The sequence below is a fragment of the Ochotona princeps genome, chromosome 11 (genome assembly GCF_030435755.1).
Source record: "Ochotona princeps isolate mOchPri1 chromosome 11, mOchPri1.hap1, whole genome shotgun sequence".
Classification (NCBI taxonomy): domain Eukaryota; kingdom Metazoa; phylum Chordata; class Mammalia; order Lagomorpha; family Ochotonidae; genus Ochotona; species Ochotona princeps.
Window position 1 is genome coordinate 7,673,437 of NC_080842.1, and position 22,208 is coordinate 7,695,644.

General features: G+C 48.3%; 2 protein-coding genes across 7 annotated transcripts in view; one reads left to right on the top strand and one right to left on the bottom strand.

Annotated features, from left to right (window-relative positions):
* The window catches only part of SLC20A2 (solute carrier family 20 member 2), a 94,649-nt gene extending 81,183 nt beyond the window's left edge, over window positions 1-13,466 (bottom strand). Inside the window, exons 1-3 of one of the 4 annotated variants that reach the window (XM_058669806.1) lie at window positions 13,327-13,447; window positions 9,645-9,827; window positions 8,142-8,605 (exon numbers count right to left, since the gene is read on the bottom strand). The gene's annotated coding sequence lies outside the window, so the exon portion shown is untranslated. Of the gene's footprint in view, window positions 1-8,141; window positions 8,606-9,644; window positions 9,828-13,018; window positions 13,271-13,326 lie in introns of those variants that run through there. The other 3 variants (XM_058669807.1, XM_058669805.1, XM_058669808.1) reach the window with 3 other exon arrangements.
* Window positions 13,342-21,794, top strand: SMIM19 (small integral membrane protein 19). Of its 3 annotated transcripts, none has more exons than XM_058669811.1 (4): window positions 13,342-13,502; window positions 17,972-18,108; window positions 19,969-20,093; window positions 20,776-20,879. In XM_058669811.1, exons 2-4 carry the CDS (start codon window positions 17,975-17,977, stop codon window positions 20,862-20,864), a joined length of 348 nt encoding a protein of 115 aa, XP_058525794.1. In that variant the 5' UTR covers window positions 13,342-13,502; window positions 17,972-17,974; the 3' UTR covers window positions 20,865-20,879. The 3 variants fall into 3 exon arrangements, with proteins under 3 accessions (XP_058525794.1, XP_058525796.1, XP_058525795.1); XM_058669813.1 differs by lacking the exon at window positions 20,776-20,879 and adding an exon at window positions 21,583-21,794 and having other exon boundaries at window positions 13,348-13,502; XM_058669812.1 differs by lacking the exon at window positions 13,342-13,502 and adding an exon at window positions 13,509-13,799 and having other exon boundaries at window positions 20,776-21,290.
* The last annotated feature ends 414 nt before the right edge of the window (window positions 21,795-22,208 follow it).

The window sequence follows — 22,208 nt, forward strand, 5'->3', positions numbered from 1 at the left end:
TGCACCCACATTGGAGACCCAAAGATGCTCCTGGCTGCTGACTTTAGACCAGCCCAGCTCTGGCTGTTGTAGCCATCTGGATGGAAAAGCTTTCTTTCTGTGTCTCTCCTACTCTGTAAATCTTTCCATTAAAAAAAAAAAAAAAAAAAAAACTTTAAAAGCAGAAATAACACAACAGGAATAGGAGCAGGCAACTGAGAAATCTCCAAGGGCCAATGCTGTAGTAAACGTGCAGAAATTCATAAATGGTACTAGACTGTGACTCAAAACGCAACAATTCATTAGGGTACACCAACATAAGTGACGGGATAAATAATTCACTGGGAGAAAGACTGACAAATCGCCTTGCAGAGTTCCCAATACCAAGCGAGATGCTCTGCCTTCGAGCAGGTTACTGTTAAGCACCCCACCATACCAGAGCACAGCATGGAAAGGAAAGAACAAGGTAACTCTACAGCAGAGACACCTGACAAATGCTACCCCAGCCAGGGGACCAAGGTCACCATCAAGTCACCTTAGAGACAACATGAAGAAATGGGGTGTTGCCCAAACCCTGAAGCCCAGGCTAAACAGGAGACACACAGCAAAGTGTCAGATGAGGCATATTCAGTTCAAAGATCTAAACTGGTCCACCACTAACAGTAAGGTCCTAAAGAAAGAAGCATCAGAAACCGTCCACAGTCCAGAGGAGCTGGAGGACACAGGCCAGGGCAGAGTGGGCCCTGGTGGGGATTCTGGGACAGAAAATGACATGCAGTTAAACTAAGGAAAACGGGGGCCAAGCATTGTAGCCGAGTGGTTGAAGTCATAGCCTTGCATGTCTGGGATTCCATCCCTGCTCACTTCCCTTCCAGCTTCCAGCCTGTGGCTTGGGAAAGCAGTGGGTTCAGCCCAGAGCCTTGGGACTCCGCACCCACATGGTAGACTTGGAGGAATCCTGGCTCCTGGCTTCGGATCAGCTCAGCTCCAGCCATTTCAGCCATTGCAGCCACTTGGGGAGTGAACCAGCAGATGGAAGATCTTTCTCTGTGTCTCTCCTTCTCTCTCTGTAATTTTGATTTTCCAATAAAAATAAATCTTTGGGAAAAAAAAAAACTAAGGAAACCAGAAGTTCAGGTTTGGCAATGCATTGACACCAGCTTGTTACTTTTCATAAATGGATGTCACTAGCATTAAAATGTTTACAATGGGAAAATGATATATAGGATATACAGGAATGGATACAAGATACACAGGAACTCAGTACCATCTTTGCAAATTTTCTGTAAATCCTAAACTCACCTAAAAGCTTATTTTATTTTTTTAGATGCAAAAAAAATTCATGAAGGTACAATGCAATGATGGCCAAAACAGAATAAATGAAAGAAGCAATACACAATCTATGTTACAGACCAGCTTTTTAAAATGGCATGATTATGTGGCTGGTTGTGTGGTGCAATGGTTACAACACTGTTTGGGACACCAGCACTCATTGGAGTGCTTGGCTTTGAGTCCCAGCTGCATTTCCACTTTCCTGTTAACGTCCACGTTAGGAAGCAGTATGAGATGGCTCAAGCACTTAGGTCTCTGCCGCAAATGTGAGAGACCCAGCCTGTTTTGGGCTCCTGATTTCAGCTAGGCCCAGACCCAGCTTTTATAATATTTGGGAAGAAACCAGGAAATGAGATTTTTCCTTCTCTCTGCCTTTCAAATAAAGTGAAAACAATTTAAAAACATTCAAAACACATGTAAATGTATTTCTACATCAGAGTCAGGAAAACTGTTTTCAAAATGTTGTGCTCCAGTTTGTAGAATTACTTCTAATTTTTACCACTCTCTCCTCTATACGTTCCTGAGTCGTGAGATTCTTTCATTAAGCATCGGTTACTCCCAATGCTGAGCCTCAACTGATCTACAGCTAGGTACAAAGGTTTTTGGGAATAAACAGGTATACATCACATTGTATGCTGCTTTGTTGTTGAAAATACCATGCATTTATGAAACAGGTGAATTTTACTTTTTCAGTGAGAAAACTTAAAAAGGCAATGCTGAAAAGTAGTTGAAAGTATGGGACTGAATCAGACTTGAATTAAAAGCCTAGTGTCACAACTTAAACTGGCACGACCCTGGACGGCTGCCTAACTTCCCTCAACTTCACTTACAAATGTAATATTGCAAACCGGCTAATCTGCAGAACTCTCCTAACATCTATTTATTTACTTATATGTACCAGTCAAAACATACTGCATACTCCATGTGACTACAAATTCCAAAAAGTACATTTTACAGCATTGAAAAGAAAATGAGAGCCCAGCATTGTGGCAAAGCAGGCTAGGCTATCACTTGCAACGCCAACATCCTATATCCAACTACCAGTTTGGGTGTTTGGTTTTGTTTTATTTTTGTTTTTTTGTGTTTGTATTTTTAAAAATTAATTACACTGCACTATGTGACACAGTTTTATAGGTACTGGGATTCCCAACTACCAGTTTGTATCCCAACTCCTCTGCTTGCTTCCTGTTAATGTTTTGAAAAGGTAGTGGATGACATGCGCGGGCCCTCGGCCATTCATGGTGGGAGACGTGCGTGGAGCAGTTGGCCTCTGACTCCAACATGGCTCAGCCCTGGCCATCGCAGCCACTGGAGTGAGGAACCAGCAGGTAGAGGATCTCTGTCTCTATTTCTCTCTTAAATAGATAAACCAAAGTAGTCTTTTAAAAAAAATTGTACTTTGTTAAAAAAAAAAAGAAAGAAAATTACATAAGTTAAATATTTGTCAAGATTTGGCCCTACTAAGGACTCTACAACAACCACTACAGTTATTATCAACAATACCAACAAAAATCCCAGGAATAAAAATCAGAAAAACCTTAGATTCTCAAGAAACATAATGGAGCAATGAAAGATGCAAAACCAGTCCCCTCAGCTCATTCTGTGACACTTGGGGACAATTTCCCCAAAAGACTTGTGCTACCCAGACTCTCACCCTGGCGGGTCCATAGGCTACCGTGAATGGGCCTCGGGACTCCTGAGCATCTCCCAGACCACACCAATGCAAACCACTTTCCAAGCCAGGACCAGTCTAAACTACGGCCTCAAATGATGGGTGCCCCATATTTCCTTTCCACAGGAATAGTTTCCCTACCATGAATCTCGGTACAAATTTACACCAGTCCTAAAACACATACTTGACTGATTCAAACCTCTTGACTGAAACAATACAAAACACAAAATCAACACTTTTTTTTTCAAAGAGGCTTTAGACAAGACATAATCCTGATCTCTGCCAAACTTGGGGCTTCTAGCTCTGGTTCAACAGAACTGCCCCTTAGCAACCACAGGGGATTGGTTCTAGGACCCTGAAGGTATCAATGTTCTCGAGTGTAAAATGGTGTAGGGTTTGCATATCGTACACACACACACACACACACACACACACACACACACACACCCTTCCACTTTAAATCATCTCTAGGCTACTTGTAACACGTACCACAATGTAAACGGTGGCTGTACTGCACTGTTTAGGAGGTGATGACAACAAAAACCAGTCTGTGGATATTTAGTACAGACTCAATTTTATTTTTCAGTACTGTTAAGTGACGTTGGTTGGATCTATTAAAACGAAATGTTCACTGGACTGATATTTTAAAATTACCCAATTACAATTCATACAACACAGAGAATCACAATGTAAAAGACAAATGTGCTAACACTCAGGATTAGTGAACTTTTACAAAGGCAAACAAAGCAAGTGAGAAGGAATCTGTCCTGAGTGAAAAATTTATGCAATTTGATTTATCACACAGACTAGGGTCATAGACCTATATAACTGGGGAAGCTAATCAAACATAAGCCAGATCATACTGGATTCCTGTGCCCATTTCTGCATCAAAAGGGCATATTAGATTCAGTGGGCACTGAGCCTCACTGTTGACATGACCAGCTGACGACACTGGCATGCCCAGGTTTGGTGGCAGGCCACAGCTGCTGACCCCAGCTCCTGCTACTGCAGACTCTGAGAGGTGGCAGATGGCTGAGGGAACCAGCAGGCCTGGCTTTGGCCTCGGTCCATCCCTGCTGTGCAGGCATCTGAGGACGTCGATCAGAAATGGACACTCCACTTCTTTGCCTCTCAGATTTTGTTTTTAAATGCAGATTGTTCAGATGGATTCTGTTAAGGGAGGTCCATCACAACATCTTTCAAAATAATAATGAAAAACTACCTTTGCTGAAATCTCAAATACAGATATACAACACAGGAAACAGCTGCAGGTTGCTATGTGTCATGCAGTTTGGGATTACAACCACACAAGATTTGGAGATAACATATTCCCAAAAACACTCTAGCTTTCCTAACAGCAGTCAGGAGAGATGACATTCTTATTACTGAATAGAATGTGAACTCAACAGTATACTTTTGTCAAATATGCTTAATTGTTACAAACTTTTAAGATTTTTTTTTGAAAATGTTCTCGTTTCTGGGAACAGATAATTCTCACTGAGAAAGGCATCTGGTAAAAGATAGCTAAATCAACTTCTGACTACAGCACAATATGGGTGGTTTTCTTAAAAACTATAAAAGTGGAACTGGCTTGTGGCGTAACAAATTTAGCTGCTGCCTTTGATACCAGCATCCCATAAGGACACTGTTTAGTGTGCCAGCTGCTCTCTCTGCCTGGGAACGCAGAAGATGGCTCATGTGCCCAGATGTGTGCCACCCCTGTGGGATACCCGGATGAAGTCCAGCTCTGGCCTCTGCAGCCATCTGGGGAATGAACCAGCAGATGGAACATTTCTCTGTTTTATCACTCCCTCTCTTTTTCTTTTTTTTCCAAATAAATAGATCTTAAAACAAACACATGTGAAAGTTCATTTAGTGTGGGAATTATTAAAATTTTGAGCAGCCATATTATCTCTGTAATGAGTATAGCTCTCCAGAAGGCATTGTCTTTTTTTTTGTTGTTGTTTTCTACTGGATGCTTGCTAAGCAACGCCTGAGTAAGAGACCACACTGGTATCTCACGGACTATCTCACTTACTGATATATCAAAACTACTAGATATCATCAACATTGCACAGATGGGAAAACTGAGGTTGACTACTTCAGGTAACTTGCTCAATGCACACAAGTTATACGGGACAGACAGGTTTATGTCAAGTTATGTTTTCAGAGTTATGACCCTACTAATCTATTTCTGTAATAGCTGCTACATATACATATGTTTATTATTTGTCTCAATGTGCTACAGTCATCCACTTTATGGGTATTATTAAACACTCAGCTGTAAGCTCCCAGAGTGGCCGTGTCTTGTCCATCTCACAGCACAGGCCTAGAAAGCACAGCTATATAAATCCCCGTAAGCAGCCTGACCGTGGCCCTGAGGTTGTCACCATGAGAGGTGGACATCACAGGACACTGTTGGCCCAGAGCTTCTGCAGCTCCGAGACGCCCAACTGCCACTGTTGGAACTAAGGAAGCTCAGCAGCAGGAATACGTGCAGGGCTATTCTTATTTGATACCTTTTTTAAAAAGTGTGACTGGCTTGCAAGGACTTTGCTTTCTCATTTCTCTTTTTTAAGATTGATTTATTTGAAAGAAAGAGTTACAGAGAAAGGGAGTGACAGAACAGTCTATCCACTGGTTCACTCCCCAAATGGCCACACAAGAGCCTGGGGTAGGCCAAACCAAAGCCAGGAGCTTCTTTGCAGTCTGCCCCTTGGGGCAGGGGCCCAAGCACTTAGGCCATCTTTTGCTGCTTTTCTCAAGCCATCGGGGAACTGGCAGCAAAAGTGGAGCAGCCAAACCAGTGCCCATGTGGGAAGCTGGCATTGCAGGCAGTGGCTTAACTCGTTGCACCACAATCCTGGCCTGTATTCTGATCAAACACCACAAAATATGTGATGTGTGGGGTTTTTCTCTTTCAAGTTTCAGAACTACACTCGCATGAATCCACCTCCAGCAGCTCACAGACATTAGGAACGTCAATAAACTAAATTACAGGATAGTCTCCCACTCACACAAGTAAAAGAAAAAAGGGGGGAAAATAAGGGAAAATAGAAATTAACAGCACAAGATAAAGTCTTGCCAAAAACCATCTTTTGATTACAATACAATTATAGAGTCCAGAGGGGCAAGACTCCACAACTGATGTGCTTTCCCACACAAGAATTTTGAGAATGTTACAGTGTAATTACAAAATGACACAGGTTAATATTTAAGGAGACATCAAGTCTCTCAAAAAAAAAAAAATGAATATTTACAAGATCAAGTCTGTTTTGTCAAGCATTCAAGATCTCTTGAACTTAAATGTAAAAATGCAAATGATGCAATGTGAAACTACTTCACGGAACGACTTCCCCTCTATTCTAGGGAGGCCTCTGATAGACAGTCAAGCTGATGCTTCCGGACCTGTCCTCAGTGCCACCTTCTCTGGCTGCCCTTGCCCCACTTTCACCAAGATTGCTTTGGATGTTCTTCAGTCTTGCAAGACCAGGGAGGAATGAACAGCGCAGCTCTTCGGGACTAGCTTGCCTTTTTTAAAGTAATATGAGTCTTCTAGAATACCATATAATTCTTAGAAACAGAAGACATGAGAAGTTTAATGTTCCAAGAAAAGGTAATAATAACTGATTCATCCAGGCTACCCAGGAAATGCAGAGTCAGGCAAATCCACCTAACAGTCAATGACAAGGAGACCAGAACACAAACTCCAGGACCACCACACGACGCCTTCAAGTGCAGGAAGTAACCAGCATGAAGGTACAGAGAGCTAAGTCAGAGGAGACCAGGATGGTAGCACAGAGTCCACAACCACAGACAGGAGGAGCCAGAGAGGTCAGGCGCTGAGCGGATGGATGTTCAAGAACAACACAGACCAACAGGTCAGAGGCATGCTCAGGTCGACACACAGAAAGGAAGGACCTTAAAACGGAACTGGGGGGTTGTGTTGTAGTACATCTGGGTAAGCCACTACCTTGTGGCTATGCATTCCTGGCTGCCCCGCTTCTGATCTAGCTCCCTGCTAATGTGCCTGGGAAGGCTACGGCAGATGGCCCAAGGGCTTGGGTCCCTGGCCAGGCTTGGCCGTGGCAGCCATTTGAAGTGAACCTGTGGACAGAAGGGCAGTTTCCCTTTCTCTTTGTCAAATAAATACATCCTGAAGAGAAGGGGGAAGTGGGAGGCTGAATCACAGAAAAAGCAGGGAGTTGGCAAAGTTCAAAGATATCAAACAAGAAATTCTGGACAGATAAGAAAAAAATGCATAAGCAGGACCAGGTCACAGGTAGCCGTCGTCAGAGGAGCAGTGAGGAGAGGGTGAGGGATGAGGAAATGAAGCAGACAGGCTCGATGGGAAAGCATGTACGGAAACAGCCAGACGGCGTATGGGAAAAAAGCCTCTTTATTTGCTTACTGTTTCTCACTGTTGAGTAAAACTTAGCTAAAAGGAAATGCCTCCGTTTACAGGACAGAAAATTATGAAGGTGGTCAACTGGCTTAGAATAAGTAAGAAGGGCTGAAAATGGGTGCAGCCATGTCACACTCCCCTCACGCTAACCAACAAGTTGCTGCCAATCCATCCACATGCACACTGCCTCATCTACTAAGCACCCTCCCCTGTTTTGTGCTGACCAGCATTTTGGGACACCCTGCTTCTTTCTGCTTCCCCAAACATAAAAGCGTTGGAAGGCAACATTGACATCAGCACAGATGACACAAAGGTTGAAAGATTTTGCGGGGTCTCTAGAAATTTCTACTAGCCAAGATATTCCACATAGCTGACAACAGACCTGGGAGAGCCCCTTCATCCCACCTTGAAAATGAGAGCAACAACAACACAACACAACACAAGTGCTGCACAAGGACATCAAAGCAGCACAGAGGGGCAATGCTAAGAAGAACAGTGATTATCTCATTCTTGGTACTGGAAAACAGCCCAGGGCAGGACAGCAACTGTACCAGAGGTCTGCTAATGAAGATAGCATTCTTATTTTTCAATTAAAAAAAAAAAAAAGTAGGGTAATCAGATTTCAGTGTCAAAAACATCGTTCAAGAGTAGCGGTGTGGAGGCTGCGAGCAGCCTAGAGCGGTGGGAACAGCTGTGGTGCTTGGTGGGCATGAATGGCCACAGTGGGTTCATCAATAGGCAGCAGGAACTCACCAGAGGCCTGAGAGTGGGGCCCCATGGCCGCCTCTGAATAACACCTGATCGGAAGCAGGTGACCAGGTGGGGCTGCTCTGAAAAGGACATCACACACACACGCAGGTGAGTTCACAGAGATAACGCCAGGAGCATGTCAAGAAGGGTGCCTGTCTCCTGAGGGGCACTTTCACAGCCATCTGCAACTGCCGGAGAATCCCAGATGGCCCCAAGTGGCTCCGTGCAGTGCGCCTTTTTTCTGCTGCTCGCCAACCTTCCAGGGGTTTCTTGCTGAGTCATCTGGCTACTCTGTCCACTCCCAGCCCCTGACACATCACGGTGGACATCTGCAATGGCTGCCCCTTGCAGGCTGGTGGAGACTTCCTGAATGAGCAAGCCTGGGCTGCTGGTCTTTCGTGAGCGTAGACGGAGACAGTCACCAATGATGACACGCAAGCCAGTCCTGCTGCTCCAAGGTGAGGTGCCTTGAAGAAAATGAAAAATTAAAAGTCAACCAAATTAAAAAGAAAATAAGATATATAAATGATGCACTACAAATTCTCCCAGAATTTTTTTAGCAAAGACTGAAAATTAATTCAAAGAAAAATTGTAAATGTGTCACTTCAGCTTTAAACAGACGCCTTCCAAAATACTACAAAAGGCCCCACAACAAGGTACATCAATACTGTTGCAAACAAATCAACACTTTCTGAGATCCACAGAAAGCATTTTCTCTGACTGCCCAAAGCCCCTTGTTTTGGCTCTTGAATCTTCACCGAGGCCAGGACAAAAGACACATGTGCAGCAAATGCCACCTCTCTGTACTCCCATCTTACTGGGGAAGTAGCAAGAGGCAACGGGGCTGAAACTCAGTGGTCCAATCAGTCACTGGGCTGCTAACTTGGAAAACCTCTCCAAGCCACAGGATTCCGAAAACCTGTTTCATCTGCTGATAATAAAGGCTTGGTGCCACGGAACTGGCTCTGGGCATCGGCTTGTTCTGTCCTGCTTTCTTACAAGGCAAAGTGGCACCACAGCTGTCTGGACATGGCTTAAAATACAGCTGCCCAGGTCCTGCTCTGGCCTAGAGACATGTGTTAGTCCCTACAAAAACAAAATGTGGAGCCATTCTGTGACACACTCCTGGCTGAAGAACTGCATCATGTTGGGAGCCAGCTCCGCAACCATATAATAAACCAATGGGGCCAAGATGGCACTAAGTCCCCCAAGCCTGGTCAGACACCCATCAACCAACTGGCTTATCATTTTCTTTCCCTCTGAAAACTGCCTCATGGGGAAAGAGTCTGATATGAAGGTGAAGGCTAACATGTCAACTGGATAAACATTTCAACACAGATTATTTTGACTCAAATTTTGCACATTAGCTCCCAGAGATGTAAGCAGATCACAAACTGTAGGGCAATATTTGCCTCTATGTAGGCTGTTAAAATGAAGTGGCCAACCCCAAACCAAAGGCAGCCCACCCTTCCCAGGGGAGCAGAACTGGAACACGGAATACTCTACCTGCAGAGCGCGTGTCCTCCCTGGCTGCCGACCAGCTCTGCGGCCCCGGCTGGCTTCAAGGGCACTTCCTCCTCTGCTGCCCACACGGCGGCTGAGTGGCGAGGTGTACAGTCCCCTATCTGCCGCAGCATTCAGACTCAGTGACTGTGGGTGCCCGACGCCCCCAAAAACTAACGTCTGCTCCTGACAGAAGGGACACACATTTGGGCTCTGAGAGAGTAACACGCTGCTTCGTCTTGATGGATTTTGGTTGCAGACCCTCATCTAATTCCGCATGGCTTCAAACTGACTTTGTATTCAAAGTTTGTCATCAAATCAACAACACAGTTTTACTGGTTGGGGTTTTTGTTTGTTTGTTTGCTTGTTTTCCTTTCTCCCATCAAAAAGCACGGCTTGGTTGGATGAGCATCCCTGCCTGCAGCAGTAGTCTCCATTGCTTGGAACAAGCTGGATGAGCGGGTAGATTCCCCAGAAAGGGCCAGCACCTGTTAGAGATCCCCAGGACCCCTGTGGTGAAGCCCCCAGCATGTCAGCTTGACCTCTAGGGCTTACGTTGAGGAGGCACTCACAAAACAAGCAGCCAGCTAGAGAGTGTCACTCGGCATTATTTTACGTCATTAGATTTTCTGACACTAAGTTCATAACGTCCATTGTCCTGGAATTCCACGACTACAAACAACGAGCATCCACTTTCTGCCCTCTTGCCTTCAATCACATCGATGGTCAGAATCCTCCTAGTCATGTCAGCGTCAACCTCCTCTATCAGCGTGGAGGCACTGCGGGCTTTCCCAGGCCTTTCAAATTTTCAAGAGAGCATCTTCTGAAGGATCAACTTTCAGGTCTCCCAAGGGCAGGCAACAAACCCGACAGACACCTTCCTGACCCTGGGACCTCACTGCCTGTCATTACTTTCATCATGACCTTGGACAGTCTGAATCTCTGCTGCCTCCACTTCCCTTGAAAAAGGGGAATAGCTCTACCTACTTCAAAGGATCGTTCTGAGATTCAAGTAGGTTAACATATAAAGGCACCTGCTGTGATGTCTGACACAGCACCAGCACTGTATGGCTGGTAGTTCTTATTTTATTTAGCTTCAAATTCTCACGCTGTCTCACATGGACCCCAGAGGTCTGTCCTATGGACTACCTACTACTCTAAACAGCTCTGATGTCTCCCTGTGGTATCGGATGTTTGCTTAATTGGTACAAACGTAGCTTGCCTGTATTAGCACAAGGAATACCAAGGCCAGTCTCAAAAAGAGTACCATGTCCTCCCTAGCTCTGAGCTGGAAGCCATCAACAGTTAAGTGCCCAAGAGGGGGCAGATGTTGGGCCTCACGGTGGGAGTGCCTGGGCCAGAGCCTCCCTTCCTGCTCCTGTACGCCCCAACAAGCAGCAGATGATGTCAGAGACTGGGCTCCTGCCCACTTCCCTGCCAGAGCCCTGGAATGAGTCCCCAGCTCCAGCTCTCTTGGGCGCTGAGGTGGTGAATCAGCAAATGGAAGCTGTCTAAATAAATCATTTTTTAGGAAGGAATTAAAAAAAACTACAATTTAAAAAAAGGAAACAAATGCCCAAGAAGGTGATACAAATGGTTTATATTCTAAGAGTTCCTGGTGGGCTAGACTGGCAACAGGCAGGGTGGCAGCAGCCTTGCACAGAGGCAGGGTCTTCAGCACCCCAAAGAGGGCATGCAAGTCCAGTCTGGGGGGGTCCCACAAACATCTCCATGCTAGGCCCTGGGGACAGAGCAGTAAGGCAGAAGGGTCTGCACTCAGCTTCAGGGGCTCCCCAGAGAGCAAGGTCTGGTGGGGGTGGTGCTTCTCTTCCTGTGCTACCAACAGGGGCAGCAGCAGGGGTCAGGGCTGTCACTCCAGCTCCACAGTTCTCCAAACACAAAGAAATAGCTGCTATGAGAAAGTCAATCATTGTTCACAGACTGCAATACACGGTATTCTAAACTGGTTTCATTGCCCATAAAGCACACGAAGGGGATGTTCTCCACATGTCTTGATATAAACAGTGTGTAAGAGATCTTCAATACCATTAGAGTAGTTCTCCTGCAAGATTCTACATATGGCTTACTCACCCATGTTCTGCCTACCCCTCTGCTTTACTCTCCAGAACCCACCTCCCTCTACTTACAACCACTCACAAACACCAAAACTGCCTCAAGGTGCACACGATGACAGAATCAGGCACCAATGGCAGGATGAACCAAGCACTAAAAAGGGGGCATTTTTTCTCCTTTCACATGACAACTCTACCATTCCCTCCCCAAGGAGCCCACCTCTCAAACAAAGAACTCGTGCAAATATTGACAGAGAATTCTTAGTCCTTTTCTCTTCCCAAACCATGGACCACCAAACAGACAGCTTCAGTTCCAACGTGCTTTAATCAGCGTAAGACACAAGGCCATGCCCCATCGTCCCAACCCTTTCAATACAAGACCGTAACACACACCACCATTACAACTACACGGCCAATTAAGTCATCGATTGATTTAGGAAGCCACAACTAAATAATTGAATCCAATCAAAACTTCATTCCTGAATGCTCAAATGACTGGACTTTCCAGTGAACAATTGCTGAAGATATTAAACCACAAGCCAAGAAAAAAAAAACTTGGCACACAAACCTTTCCCAACTGCCTACAATGGAGATAATGTACCATTAACATTCATATGCACGTTGATATTATGCAGACTTCAACAGGCCTTTTAACACCGGTCTTCTCAACTTGAACACACACTGATTCTGAGTCATTTTATGCCGCCAATGCCCTCCTTTCACAAAAGTGCAATCAGGTACTTGTCCTGCTACTCCTCATTCAGATCCTGTTGTTTTTTTTTCTGTTTGTTTTTTCAGCAACCTGTGCTTTTTCTGGGGGGCGGGAGGAGATGTAGGGGGCAGCGGTATAAGATATCGCTGCAGGTCCACTGAGACCACTGGGTCCAGGCCTGGCACTCCCCACTGCCTGTCATCACCTGTTCCTTCTTCCAGTCCTACAGTCCAACTCCACAGCAGGAAGAGGCGCGGGCATTAGGGATCAGGTGGACCCTAGCACGAGCCAGAGCCCTAAATAAGCCTGGCGCGTGGCTGCAGCAAGCAGCGGCTTCAATCCAGGCACAGGTGCGCTTCCACACCAAGCAATAACTTCCTGTTAGTCCGTGTGGGAGGCTCATCGCCTGCGATGGAGACCCCGTCTGCAGCAGGTGGCCAGGGACCTGGCGAGGTGGACATCTCCCCATCCCGGGGGCGGGGACCACACCGCGACGGCCCCGAGGCCGGAAGGCACGTGGGGGGTGTGCTTTTTTTTTTTTAAGAAGCTACACCAAAGTCTTTAAAAACAAAAACACCCCAAGGTCACTGAACCTGACGATGCAACCGTGGCCTCACAACCGATCCCCTCGCCTCGGCCCCGCGTGCAGAGCTGCCCCGCCCCGCCCCGCCCCCCGCGCGCCCTTGGGACGGAAACGCGACCCCTCCTCCCACGCCGGGCGCCCGCGGGTCCCGGGTTCGAGGCCGGGGCGGGGCGGCGCCGCGGAGGAGGGGAGGGCAACGGGCCTCACTCACGCGCCCGGGGGCGGCACCGGGGCCGTCGCGGCGTCGCTCCCGTTTAAAACTGACACGGGGTGGGAGGCGGGGTAGGGGGAGAGGAAGGGGAAAAAAAAAAAAAAGACCTGGCTCCTCGTTTCATCCGGAAACCCACGGGCCGGCAGGAAATGACGAAGGCAGAGGTCGTCCGGGTCCGTTCCGTGAACCGGTCCGGGCGCGCCCCGGGGCCGCGACTCCGGGGAAAAGAGCCTCCCCACGAGCGGAGCCGCGCCGGCCGCGTGCCGCCTCCGGAGCCAGCAGCGTGAGTGGCCCCGGTCCCCCCGCGCCTCCCGGTGCCGGAGGCCCGGCGTCACCCGGCCCCGCCTCCGCCCCGCCCCGGCCCGCCCGCACCGCGCGGGGGTGGCGGGGAGGGGCCGGCCGGAGCGCCCCGAGCCAGGAAGCCGCCAACCGCGCTCACCTGCCCTGGCCGCCCGCCCGCTCGCAGGGTCGGGGGGGCTGAGGCGCCGAGCGGCGAGGACGCAGGGCCTGTGGCTGACACCCGGTGTTACCCGGGAGGAGCTGGCGACGTGGCCTGGTCGGGGCCGCGGCCAGAGTTGAGGTGTGGCCGTCAGGTGTACGCGTGTCTTCTGCGTGTGGGCATCAGGTGTGTGTCTGTGTGTCCATCAGGTGTATGCGTGTCCTGTGTATGGCAGTCAGGTGTACGCGTGTCCTCTGTGTGTGTGTGGCAGTCAGGTGTACACGTGTCCTGTGTGTGTGTGGCAGTCAGGAGTACACGTGGCCTGTGTGTGTGGCAGTCAGGTGTACGTGTGTCCTGTGGGTGTGCAATCAGGTGTACGTGTGTCCTGTGTTGGGCGTCAGGTGTACGCATGTCCTGTATGTGTGGGTGTCAGGTGTGTGTGTGTGGGTGTCAGGTGTATTTGTGTCCTGTGTGTGTGGGTGTCAGGTGTATGCGTGTCCTCTGTGTGTGTGTGGCAGTCAGATGTACGTGTGTCCTTGGTTTGTGGTGTCCTGTGTGTGTGGCAGTCAGGTGTATGCGTGTCCTCTGTGTGTGTGTGGCAGTCAGGTGTATGTGTGTCCTCTCTGTGTGGTCGTCAGGTGTACACGTGGCCTGAGTGTGTGGCAGTCAGGTGTACATGTGTCCTGTGTGTGTGGCAGTCAGGTGTACGTGTGTCCTCTGTGTGTGGTCGTCAGGTGTACATGTGTCCTGTGTGTGTGGCAGTCAGGTGTATGTGTGTCCTCTATGTGTGGCAGTCAAGTGTACGCGTGTCCTCTGTATGTGCAGTCAGGTGTACGTGTGTCCTCTATGTGTGGCAGTCAGGTGTACGTGTGTCCTGTGTGTGTGGCAGTCAGGTGTATGTGTGTCCTGTGTGTGTGGCAGTCAGGTGTATGTGTGTCCTCTATGTGTGGCAGTCAGGTGTATGTGTGTCCTGTGTGTGTGGCAGTCAGGTGTATGTGTGTCCTGTGTGTGTGGCAGTCAGGTGTATGTGTGTCCTCTGTGTGTGGCAGTCAGGTGTACGTGTGTCCTCTGTGCAGTCAGGTGTATGCGTGTCCTCTGTGTGTGCAGTCAGGTGTACGTGTGTCCTCTGTGTGTGTATGGCAGTCAGGTGTATGTGTGTCCTCTGTGTGTGTGGCAGTCAGGTGTACGCATGACTTCTGTGTTTGTGTGACTGTCAGGTGTACACGTGTCCTGTGTGTGTGGCAGTCAGGTGTACGTGTGTCCTGTGTGTGTGTGGCAGTCAGGTGTACGCGTGACTTCTGTGTTTGTGTGACTGTCAGGTGTACACATGTCCTTTATCTGTGTGGCAGTCAGGTGTACGTGTGTCCTCTGTGTATGTGCAGTCAGGTGTACACGTGGCCTGTGTGTGGCAGTCAGGTGTGTGTGTCCTGTGTGTGGCAGTCAGGTGTGTGTGTCCTGTGTGTGGCCATCAGGTGGCCATCAGGTGTATGTGTGTCCTGTGTATGTGGCAGTCAGGTGTGTGCGTGTCCTGTGTTGGGCGTCAGGTGTATGTGTGTCCTGTGTATGTGGCAGTCAGGTGTGTTCGTGTCCTGTGTGTTTCTGTGGGCGTCGGGTGTGTGTGTGTGTGTCCTGTATGGCTGTCAGGTGAATGTGTGTCATGTGTGGATTTCAGGGGTGTGTGTGTCCTGTATGTGACCATCAGGTGGCCATCAGGTGTATGCGTGTCCTTTATCTGTGGCCGTCAGATGTGTGTGTGTGTGTGTGTGTGACCACCCGCACACTCTGGGAGTGGTTGTGACCAAGTTATACAAGCTCCACCCACACCCACACCCACACCCGTGGGTCCCCTGCGTGCTAGAGCAGCCTTCCCCTACCCCGTGCTGGTTAGCTGGTCCAGGTGTGCTTGCCCCGTGGGCTCCAGGCTTGCACCGTATTCTCAGAGCAGGGAAAAAAGAAGCCATCCGGTTCTCTATTATAAACAAACTGAGTCACCCCAACCTGAATTTCTAGCAGGAAAACAAGGTTTTCTGTAGAACACCAGGACAAGCGATGGCCTGCTTTCATAACCCACAATGAGACTAGAGTCACAGAAAGACCCAAATCCTTGAGTCTCAACTTAAACCAGGCCCTGGTAGTGAACTTGTCTAGAGTTTGCTTGAACTGAATTGAGTGCCTCTCAGCACCTCCAAGCCTGAAATTCCAGGAAAAACAGGGGTGGGGTCAAAGTGGGAAAAGGTCAGTTTTCTCCACCAAACAGCCCCGACTGACATGCCTGAGCGCGTGACTGGCTATATTGGCGATCTTGCTAAAACATTAACTTACCAGGAGTGGGTGTGCTCACAGCCCTGGGCATTTTTTCCTGTCAACTCTAGAGGAGGACTACGGTGGTATGCGGGTCGGTCAGTGGCTACAGGTGTGTGTGTGTATGTGTGTACACACATGCTGGGCCCATGTCCTGCAGGGAGGGGCGGCCAAAGTGCGGCCCTAGGGGACTCCTGTCCTTGTTCCTGGTAGGCATACAGCCCTGCCGCTGCAGAGGACAGGACAGGTCCTTGGTGCAAATCTTTCACAACAACACTGCTAAAAATAACTCAAGCGGCATGTCCCTGGAACTGTGGAAGATGAGTGCCGCTGTAGACCAGGCCCATTCTGGGTCAGCAGGAGTTGGAAATCCTTTTCCAAAGATCATGAAGGAGCAACAGGAGGAAGTCAGGCTTGTGTTAAAGACGCCAGCACTTCCCAGAGCGGTGTGTGAACAACAACGTAGCCTGTTCGTGCCACTGGGCAGCTGGAAAATAGGAGACAGCAGGTGAACTGGTTGCATACATTGCGGCCATTGCAGTCTTGTCCACCATTTTCTTCCAGGTGTGTAAGTAACTTCCCATCCTAAATGCTGTCAACGTTGTACTGTTCCAGCTGCTTCAAGACAGCTTTTTTTTTGCTTGTTTTCGGAAGCCAAATATGGCTGTTGCCACTGTACGCTTTGGCACAAGCAAAATTTGAGCCTACTGTAAGTCAGGCTGATGGCTGTGGAATGTGGGCTCTTCCAAGTCGCTATGTTGAAAGCAAGCTGATGACGTGCTGTGAAGTCATGCTTTAATATCCAAATGCTGCTGTTGGGTTTGAAGGGGTAAACTGAACTGTGCCTCCCGCTCTCAAGCAAGCTAAATAATAATAATAATAATAATAATAATAATAACCTTTGTGATAGGAATTGAGTGTGGCCTAATGTTAACGTATTTAGATGTAGCGTCTTGTTTAAAATGTGTGTTGTGCTGTCAATGTTCCCCTGCTAGTTGCGGGAGACCAGTCTTTGTTTTCATGAGATATAGATAAATATTCTAAAGAAAATGCTCTCTCCCTGCACAAAGTTTATGGGAAATGCCATCAATGACGCTCACTGCAAGTAAATGCGATTTCAGATGCCTGGAAGGGAGAGCCGGAGAGGAAGGGAAGTGGAAAGCTGGTTCTGATCGCTGAGTCCCATCTGCAAGAACAAAGCCTGCAGGCTCCCCGTGGTTGCACCTCAAGGTGCTGGGGTGGAGGAATGTCTCCCTGCTGTGAGTGGCCTGGAGATTTGCAGGGTGGCAACTCAGCCATTCCAGAGTCTCCCTTTCTTGGTATCCAGAAATGATGGACTGTTTCATTCCTAGAGATGCCATAATCAACTAGCATTTGTTCACCTTCTCCCCTTCCTCACATAGTGTGTCATTTGTACTCAGACTAGGTCAAAGCCATTTTACTCTTATTCCCTGTTGGATAATACTTGATGTTACCACTCTTAGGGGTCCGTGGGAATGTCTCAAGAATGCATTTCCTTGAATAGAAGACACAGCTGTGTAAATAGCAAAAAGTCACTTTTTATCCCCTCTGCCTGCTTCCAGCCTAAGCGCCACGCCACAGTTGATGGAGAGGTCCTGGGGTAGGAAGGACACCGCCCTGGGGTCTTTTCTGTGGTCCTGAGTGCCACCTTGTTCTCTTGGTGTCGAGGCCAGATGTTCTCATCTGAGGCAGCGTGGCTTTGATCTGAGTGACAGTTCCAGTTAGGGGGAGCCATTATGTCTTCACCTACCCTCCTGTTGGAGGTTATGCTGTTCCAAAGTCCAGAAGAAAGGGGGATATGTTACACACTGGTCTGCCTGCTCTCCACGGGCCACACTGAAAACAAGTTTGGGCTCAGTGGGCCGTGTCAGGTGATTAGGTAAAACCCTCACTGACGGCGCTGCCAGGGCAGTGTGAAGCCAGAGCCAGAGGGTCACACATCACGCGTGGGAAAAGCAAGCACTGATTTCCTCTCTCTCTGTCTCTCTCAGCCTATGGCTGCCAGTTACGGAGTGATGGGGGATGACAGCTCCATGGATTACACAGTGCACGAGGCCTGGAATGAAGCCACCAATGTCTACTTGATAGTGATCCTTGTCAGCTTTGGGCTCTTCATGTATGCCAAGAGGTAGGCTCGCCCACACTCACAAGCTCAGGCAGAATGATCCCGAGTGTCAGACACAGGGGGCAGTGACTCCGTCAGAATGCCGTTCCCGCCCTGAAAAGCAGGTACTATCTCCACTCGTCTCCTTCAGGCACTGATGGCCAAGGCAGGACTTTGAAAACCCCATTCCTGGGCTGCTGTGGTGGCGCAGTGGGAAGGGGTAAGAACAGCCCAGTTTTGTCATTTGGCCCTGGCTTGTTTCTTTGGCCCATGTCCCTGCAATGTACCCAGCACATCTCTGCCTAGCCTGAGCGCTTCCTGTTCTTGCACGTGACAGTGCCATAGTGCTCTTTAAACAGTGCTAGCCTTGTCTGATCGCATGTCTGTCCATCCCACAGAAGCCTCGGTCACTTGAGAACAAGGACCTTGGCTTTCACCTTTGTGTCCTAGGTGTGCCGGGTGGCGTAAATCCTCAATGAGTGTGTCCTGCCTTACTGCCAGATGTCATAGCCTAATTCATGTAACTGTTCTCTTCCACACTCCCTGGCACTCTTCCCCAAGCCTACTTAAAAAAAAAAAAAAAAAAACAAAAATAGAGAGTGTGCGTTAGAGAGAAGAGCAGTGTGAATGGGCTTGGCTGTGTCTGCTCCAGACTGGCAGTAGCTGGGGGCTGGGGGAGATGCTTTTTCTGGCCCTTGGCCTCGGGAACTTGGGGAGGGTGATGGTGGGAGGAGATGTGGCACATCTGCACTGAGCAATCTTCAGGTAACAGTCTGCTACTCACAACAGCTGCTGCCTCCTCCCCACTTGCCTTTCTGAAGCAAAAGCATGCTCGCTGTGCTTTGCAGTGTTTATTTTGAGAGGCAGACAGAGAAAGAAAGGTCCCATCCCACAGTTCCCTTCCCAGATGTGTGCAAGGGACTAGGGCCAAAGCTGGAAAACAGGAATACAGCTCAGATGTTGCCGTAAGAGGAGCAGGAACCCAGGCCTGCTAGCCCTCACCAGGGTTCACGTGGTCTGCACCTGCAGGAAGTTGGAGTCGGAAGTGGAGTTGGGGGGTGGATCGCTGCAGGCGCTCCAGCGTGGGGTGCTAGTGTCAGAACCCACAGCCTCATCTCCAGACTGGACATATGCCGCCTTGATTCTCAATAGATGTACACAGGAAGGCCAGGCTGTTGTTAGAGCTGAGGTAGATTTATATTCAGTATTTTCAGGAATCAGCGTGTACTGAAATTCAGCTTGTCCTCCCAACCCCAGTACTTCATCTTTCTTTAGATGACATGAGAGGAAAGCAGCAGGAGGTACTTCTTTGCTTGTGTGTGTCTCCGCTGCACTGTCTGGCTTGGAGAAGGTTTGGAAAGGTCGTGATTGAAGCACTTCATTGTGTTACATGGATGAGTGGAGCCGTCACCTTTTCTCTCCCACAGCCCTGGGGCTGTATGTGTATAGCCTCATAATTTTTCACTCATTTTTACTTTTTAAAAGAAAGGAAAAGACACAGACCACAGGGGACCACAACACCAGGGCTGGGCCAGGCCATAGCCAGTTACCCAGAGCTTAATCTAGGTCTTCCATGTGAGTGGCAGGAACTCATGTGTTTGAGCCATTGCCTGCTGCATCCCAGCCACATTAGCAAGAAACTTCAGTTAGAAGTAGAGCCAGGACTCCCACCTGGACATTCTGGATAGTGTCCCACGTGGCATCCCAGGACACTGTACCCTTCATTCTAGTCAAGGAAGTGTCTCACAAAGACGAAATAGAAAATCCAACAGGCTGGTTGTCATGTTAGTCCCTTTAATGGAGCTGCTGCTGATTGAGGTCATAAAAGTGATCATTTTGTGGCTTTCACACCGATCTGTCTGACATACTGATTTTGTGTTTTAGGAATAAAAGAAGAATAATGAGGATATTTAGCGTGCCTCCCACAGAAGCAGCTTCGTCAGAGCCCAACTTCTATGACACAATCAGCAAAATTCGTTTAAGACAACAACTGGAGATGTATTCCATTTGTAAGTATATGACGTGCTGAGCTACATACACAAACATATTTACAACAAATGTTCTAAAAATGGACTCCATTGAATAAAAGGAGTACAAGGCCGGCCTTTGGTTAGCAGTTAAGGCTCTGCTTAGGAGTCCTCCACCCTGACTCCTGTGCTTCCAACTCGGCTTCCTGCCAAGGTGCTTCCTGGGAGGGGCGGGGAGCTTGGGGGCTTGGGTACTCGGGCTCTGCCACCCACGTGGGAGACCCAGCTCCTGTCTTCAGCCTGGTCTAACCCCTCCTGCTGCAGGTGTTTGGGGAGTGAATCGGTAGTTGGATAATCTGTATTCTCTCTCACACACTCTCTGCCTTTCAAGTAAAATGAAGATGAATAAGTAAAAATGTATAAAATTCTCTGAACATTTGTAAGATTTATGAATAAGAAGTGTCACCCTACAGCTGTGTAGTTTCGGTGTCCCACAGCAGGCTGACAGGGCTAGAGGTTCCATTTCTTCTCTGCACATGCCCTGTCTCCAGATCTGGTAGCCCCGTACTGCTCTGTCTCCCTCCCTCTCCCTGGGAACCCATTGTGGCTAGTGTGTCTGAGTTTCAGGTCCGTGTGATTTGGCTGAGTCAGGTAATCCTGAGTAATCTGCTCAGCTCAAAGTCTTTACCTTAATCACATCTCCAGCGCCCCTTTGCCCTGCCAGGTATGTTCCCAGGCTACAGCATTGGAACACGGGCGTCTCTGAAGCCATTGTTCTCAGGGGCAGGTGTGATAGATCTGCACATTTCATGAATCCCAGCCTAGTGCATATCTTGGGACATAGCTTGCCTGGCAAAATCTGGTGGTTGGAGAGAGAATTCCAAACTAAATTCCTTTTGTGGGTCCCAGAGTTGCAAGGTTAATGCTACAGAAGCCTAGATCCACCCTGAGCAGCATCAACCATGAGTATCCCTTTCTTGGTGAGTGAAATTTTAGAAGAAGTTGAAGTTTTAAACCTAAGCAGTGGATACCATTCACATGGACCTTCAGTCGTGCAATATTTTCTTTTTTTTCCTTCCAGTTTCAGGTTAAGATGGCTTTGCATCAATAGACATTTCTTAAAAGTACAAATAAAAGACAGGATGCCACACTTGTTTTTCCTACTGGTTTATATTGTTGGCATTTATGTTCAACAGTAAATCTGCTAGGGTGGACAAAAACATTGTTATGGTGGAAAGTGGAGTATTCGCTTTAATAGCCTCATGGATGTTGACCCAGAATGTTACAGCTCTGAATAATGCTAATAGACAGCTACTGACAACAAACATGCAAGTGACTATCAGCAGGGTTGAGAAACAAGGTGTCATAAAAGTACTATGACTTTGCTCTAGAGAAATAAGTTGTTGCATTCTGAACTGCTTCTGGCCTGAGAACGGTGGCCTGACTGTGCTGCAGTTATCCTGGCCAGAAATTGTGCGGCGTCAGTAATGATCTCTTCTCCTTTTCCTTGTCGGTGCTGTGCTTGGGCTAGCAAGGAAGTATGAGTACCAGCAGCAGCAGCAGCCGCAGGGCCCGGCTGACAGTGTGCAGCTCTCCTTGGAATGAGGCCTTGGGACACAAGTGACCTGAAAGATTGTGGAAGCCGTGTGGTAGTGAGCTCCCAGCTTCCGACTAAATCATGACGAAGAACTGCCTGCCTGCATAAAGTCATTTTACATGGTGTGTGTGAGAATGTGTGTGTGATATGCTGCTGTTTCAGCACCTGCCAGTCATTTCTCAAATGCAGCTATCTCAGAGCCAGCCAGCTCCGTTAACCCACAGAGCCACACAGCCTGGAAGATGCCTGTGACTCCACACAGGATTTCCGTAGGACACGATCCGTCAGAAGGAAGGCATCACTGGATACAAGAACCCTGGAACTAGTGCCATTTAGATCAGAGTATTTTTACAAGATTAAGAAAATGGAGGGCCAGCCACTGGAGTGACTACCTTTTAGCCTCGTCTGGGAGGCAAGCTGACTTGTGTCCTCATTGCTGCCGGGAATGACTGTAGTTGCATGAATGCTCTTCAGAACCATGTGGCTCACTGTCTTCCTGCATCCTGAAGCATGCCCTTGTGCTAATTTTGGAAGCCTCTGTAACTGGATTTTTTTGTTGT